Source organism: Dendrobates tinctorius, unplaced genomic scaffold (genome assembly GCF_039654945.1).
Source record: "Dendrobates tinctorius isolate UK_male_01 unplaced genomic scaffold, ASM3965494v1 ptg000043l, whole genome shotgun sequence".
Classification (NCBI taxonomy): domain Eukaryota; kingdom Metazoa; phylum Chordata; class Amphibia; order Anura; family Dendrobatidae; genus Dendrobates; species Dendrobates tinctorius.
This window is the reverse complement of record NW_027361711.1, coordinates 1173806-1179805: the sequence shown is the minus strand read 5'-3', so window position 1 is coordinate 1179805 and position 6000 is coordinate 1173806. Positions and strand designations below refer to the sequence as shown.

The 6000-nt window shown below is 38.7% G+C and overlaps 1 protein-coding gene across 1 annotated transcript in view; it reads left to right on the top strand.

Moving 5' to 3' along the window:
* The first annotated feature begins 5197 nt into the window (after positions 1-5197).
* TXNRD1 (thioredoxin reductase 1) overlaps positions 5198-6000 on the top strand; it is a 46865-nt gene continuing 46062 nt past the window's right edge. The window contains exon 1 of the mRNA XM_073575135.1: positions 5198-5351. Within this exon, the coding sequence (XP_073431236.1) occupies positions 5283-5351 (69 nt within the window). The 5' untranslated portion in view covers positions 5198-5282. The remainder of the gene's footprint in view (positions 5352-6000) is intronic.

Below are 6000 nucleotides of genomic sequence, written 5' to 3'. Positions count from 1 at the left end.
AGTTCTAAAAACTGAACTTTGATCCATGAGACTCATGTCCTATTCTCATGCACTTTGTAGATCAGACTACGGGCCGTTAAAGACCATGGGGTTCCGTGTAGAATGGATTACAAAGTAAAGACATACTTTATACTTCAGAGCTCTATCTGAACTTGAGCCATTTTTAAATGATCCATTCCTAAATAAAAAGATAAAAAAAGTTCAGACAGTCTAACTGCTTCAATAAAAAAAGGATGAGAACAATGATAAATGCAACTAGGATGATATCTCAGATTGGAGCCTATTTCATGGTCTGTACTCAAACCATGATGCAGGCTGACTGAACTTGGCAGCCTCATATATGCCTATGTGGTTGTTGAGTTCAGGGCAGGAGATCCTTGACCAATGCATGCATGGATGTGTGTAACTGGCATTACCCCTCCACAGACACGGTCGTGCACAAGTTTATCAAATGCACCAAACAGCATGCCTACCACGACTACAAGCTGCTCTCAGAGAGATCCGCGTGACGCAGCTTTGTGTGCATCCTAAATTATTCCTCCGTTTTATACCAGTCTCAGTGTGGTCCTTATCGATTTGGCCTAAGAGTTTATGTGCTGCAAATGTATTATTTTTAAATGAGGTTTCTTCTTTTCCGAACTTATTTTCAAAAAATGTATAAAAACTCATAAATACAGGGTCTAGCTTAACCTTTCAATTAATAACCTTCAATTATCTTGTTGTTTGTGTTTCAAGTTGCTTTTTCCCTATTTATCAAAACTTAATAAATCTTCAAATGTTAAATAAAATTCCAAAAATATCATAAACTGCTTAATATATTAGTGTGGTGTTGTCATGTTCCTCGGAATACAGTGAGTGACAGCTCAGCTGCCTTTTGGATTGGAGGGGCATGTCATGCTGTCAGTAATGTGATTGGCAGCTCTGCCATCCTATAGCGTGCAAAAGCATGCTGGACTGTCAGTTTTGTGTATGGAATTTCCCAGCAGCTTGATTAGGCTGAGCCTGCTGTATGTCCTCTAGGTGTTGCCCTTTCAGGGGGATTGTCTGGCTATGCTTGGACTTTTGCCAGTCATAGCTTTTGCATGGTGGGTGTGTGAGTTTTGTGCTTAGTATTCTCTGACTCTGATCTTTGTTGTCAGATCTTGGATTTAGCCTGTTTGACCATTTGCTCGGTTCGCCCCTTTGCCTTGACATTCTCTGACCCTTGGTGCCTGACACCAGATTAGCTTTTGACTATTCGTTTGTCTTATCCCTCTGTCTCTGGTTTTGACCTCGGACACCTTGACCTCCCTGCTTCATGGCTTGTCCATAAAAAGTGACCCAGCTGTACAATTATAATGTTACAGATATTATTATACAAACTCACCTTGTAACTTAGTTTTTTCCTACTCAATGATCTTGCATTAAATAAATAACTGATCACTTAGATTAATATAATCTTTTAGCTAATTATTTAAAAACTAGATGAAGACATTAGAGATTATCCAATTAATGAAATACATGTTAACTTTTTGTAATTCTTACTTTTTCAGCTTCTAAAAAAAGTGTAATTGATCTAAATATAAAATTAAGACATATAATACTGTTAAACTGATGAGAACAATTGCTGCTTACAATGAAAGGCATATTTTTTTTGGAAGCAAAAATATAAGAGGTAAAGCAAAATCTATATTTATTCTCTTGACAGCCTATGTCTCACAGAACCAAAGACAGTATAAATTTCCTGATTTAAGTAGATCAGTCAAACATTTAGCAATATGAACTGCATTACTTCATTATACATTATATCTTCCGCCGCTTCCAGACCAGGGAAGTCTTCACTTCTGTGACCAGCTTCTTCAACCCAGCATCTACATACAGAGAGAGAGAGAGAAACGGTGAAGGCCTTCAGGATGCTGGACTAAGGATGCCGGTCAAAGGAGTGAAGACTGCTCTGCTCTGGAGCAACAAAAGACCAGACTGGACTGCTGTACCAGGACAGCATGAATCTTTTTGCTCAGCTGTAGGAGGAACCATATGGCAATATACCAACGCCATCTTCACTACTGTGACTGGAATCCTCAGCACAGCATCTACAGAGAGAGAGATGGTGGAGTCTCTTAGGATGCTGGAATGATGATTCTATTCAACATGATTGGTGTAAAGAGGATCATCAATTAATTCTAACATATAACATCCCCATAAAAACACAAATTCTTTATTAATTAAGCAATAAAAATCCTTAGGGCAAAATAAATAACACGAAAAGCGTCAATACATTTATATTAGATAATATAGGACAATGTAAATTCAAAGATACAAAGGATAATGCACCCTGTTTAACCCTATAGGTGATCCTACCTAGCCCCAGAGGTTGGCACCCTATAATATAGCGTAAATGGCATCCCCTTTCACATACGACTGTCCCATGTGTGCCCTATAAAGCCCTGATATGGTATAATTTGTCATATACAGGGTGGGCCATTTATATGGATACACCTAAATAAAATGGAAATGGTTGATGATAACTTAATGTTTGTGGCACATTATTACATGGGAGGGGGAAAACTTTTCAAGATGGGTGGTGACCATGGTGGCCATTTTGAAGTCGTCCATTTTGGATCCAACTTTATTTTTTCCAATGGGAAGAGGGTCAGGTGACACATTAAACTTATTGAGAATTTCACAAGAAAAACAATGGTGTGCTTGGTTTTAATGTAACTTTATTCTTTCATGAGTTATTTACAAGTTTCTGTTTGTTTGCAGCCATTGACATGTCGCAGAGGTTAACACGCGAGGAGCGGATAGAAATTGTGTTTATGTCTGGTGAACGCAGTACCCAGGTCATTGCAGCAGATTTCAGTGCAACACACCCTACGCAAGAAAACTGTCACCATTCCCATTTTATTTAGGTGTATCCATATAAATGGCCCACCCAAAAAAGTTTGCCTCATCACTGAACATAATGTTCTGTGTAAACTGAGGGTCCTGTTCCAATTTTTGTTTTGTCCATTCTGCAAATTCAGCTCGCCGATCTGGCATCAGACTAACATTCCTTCAGTGTATATTAGCTACTCACAAATGGCACCCTTACAAAATCCAGCTGCTGCAGCATCTCAACGAGGATGACCCAGATCGGCGCCCTGAATTTACAGAATGGGCCAATCAAAAATTGGAACAGGACCCTCAGTTTACACAGAACATTATGTTCAGTGATGAGGCAAACTTTTTTGGGTGGGCCATTTATATGGATACACCTAAATAAAATGGGAATGGTGACAGGTTTCTTGCGTAGGATGAAATCTGCTGCAGTGACCCGGGTACTGCGTTCACCAGACATCAACACAATTTCTATCAATTATTTATGTGTATTCATATATATGGCCCACCCTGTACAATATAATACACAAGGAAGACATCTGGAGCAATCAAAAAATCAAAATAACATCAAGATTTTTATTTAAGAAAACAAACTAGAGTAAACCAAAGAAGTGTGTCACTCAAATAGAAAAATTAAATACTTTCATTCTATCAATTTGTCAAGTGTATTTACAAATCCACATTCTGTGCATCAATGTTTTACCCGCCAGATGAAGGTTCTTCAGGACGCCCCTGGAGAGCAGAAATAGTATATATACATTTAGTGCCAGGTAGATAATATATGAATGAGTGAATCTAATTTCCCTATTTGAGTGACATACCACTTTGTTTTACCATAGTTGTTTTTCTTTCATAAAAATCTTGATGATATTTTGATTTTTAGTTGGTGGAGGATACCAGTCACAGGAGTGAAGATTACCCTGGACCGAGAGCGACATAGGACCAGGGCAGCATGAATCATTTTTCTCAGCTCTAGAGGCAAGGAAAGGGGATTTACGTTCAGCCCGAAGTGCAGGAAGGTAGTGTTCTAAAGGGGATAAAGGCTAGTGTAAGGTCATGTGGTCTCTCTCTCTGTTCTGCATGCAGTCCTTCTCAAAAGGGGAGTCCCTTTGAGTAACGTGCTGTGAAAGACCTAGGAGCCAGTTGGCTGCCCATGCCCCGCTGCCCAGTGCACACATGATCTAACATCAAACAATAACTTACATGACCCATCTGCTTATATCTTTTGTCCTACCTCTCTCGTATTTGCATATCTGACCGTTGTGTATGTATAACCATCGTGTATATAGTGTATTGTCTATTGTATCCTTAAGGTGATTAAATATATAATTTTTTTTTTTTTTTGTAAATTCTTTATTTTCGAAATTTAAACATCACCATTAAACACAACACCAGTTCTCAGATACATTTGGCGAAATATTAATTAAGGGTTGGTTTAGGGCGAAGAGGGAGGAAAAAATAAGGGAAAGGTAGGTAGGGGAGAGAAGGGAAAAAGGAAGGGAAGGGGAAAAAGGGTACATAATCATAAACAGTATCAACAACATTAACATTAACATAATGTGGTTGGCAGCATGAGCACAAACATTGAATGGGTGTACTTCAGAAGATTAAATATATAATTTAACCTTGGGGTGCTCTTTTATGTCGATCCATGAATCCACACATCCTTTTCTCGGTTTAACTTTTCATGCTACCGGAGATGGTTTCTGGCCTATACGGTATAATCCCGTCAATGGACCAGGCTTATATCTAACGAGGAACTGGTGGCAGTGCTACTGGGCTGGTAGTGCTCTTTCACTGGTGCTAGTGAAAAGGGCCTCTCGGCCAGTCAGGGTTGTGAGTGAGTGTGTTGCCACGTCGGTGACTGCGTGGGTCATATCTTCTCTCTCCCCATGCCTCCCTGGACCCGTGTGGACAGGGGGCATCTGTATAAAACTGTGCCAAGCTGACCTTACGAGTTCCCAGGGGGTGCGGAACTTGGTGAAAGGTGGGAGACGACATTACGTGATCTGTCTGATGTAATTGCGACGTCATGTGGGGTGGTGAAGTGCGGGTTCATCACAGTAAGGTTTCAATTAATGAATGTTAATTTTAATTACCATGAAAATAAATAGTTAGGGAAGTTCTAAATTGTTTATTTAGTTCCCTTAGAAATAGTTTTTTATTTCCTGTAGTACGTCACCTGGAATGTCCCTGTTTCCTTTCCGGTACCTGTGAAATTTGCAAGTCATGGTTACTCATACTTTTGGAAGAGTGAGGAGACAGAGGTGTCAGGAAGCATTAGAAATGAAGTGGTTGCGAAATAATCGGTCCCTCCCTTTTTTGCTCGTCTTGGAAGCACAGCTTATAAATGAATATGTCACATATGATTTCTTTCCACAGACAACGGACAGAACCTTGAGAAGGAACTGTATGAATATACCATGGAGACGGCATTACCCAATGTTTTTGTGAAGGAGAAGCTTATTGGTGATTACACTGATGTTATACAGGTACATTTCTTTTAATGGGATGCATTTTGCTGTTACTATCTTTAATCCATTTTTATAGATTTTATCAAAAATTTACAAGCCAAAAGAAATGATACACATAAGTATCCTGAGAAGGAAGGCATTTCCATGGAGTAGAAAAACAGTGTTTTGAGATATCAGATAATATTGGAAGCAATCTTACAATATAACTGACTTGTCAGAAAACATCAACTTACTGACAAAAGCTTGCCATTCACTTCTGGCACCTGGATCAAAAGAAAAGAGATGAATAGAAGCTATGAGAGAGCAGACAGAAGAGAAAGATAGGAGAAAAGAAACAGAAAAGAAAAATTAAAATTAAAATGATTGAGGAGGAGAAATAGAATACATGATTCTAAGTAAGAAGGATTAGGAGATCCAGGAAATGTTGACATGACAGCCACAGATGTTAAGTAACCCAAAAATTATTGCTAGGTTATTATAACAGTTCATTCATTTTTTTTAATTCAATTAATACGTTTCTAAGGCAAAAGAGTAATGATAATAATAATAATTTCATTTATAAAGCACAGACACATTCTGCAGCACTTTACAAATTAAGAAGGGACATGTACAAACAAAGACATCACAAAGTAACACATAGTGGAACAGTTACAGGCGGAGTGAGGGT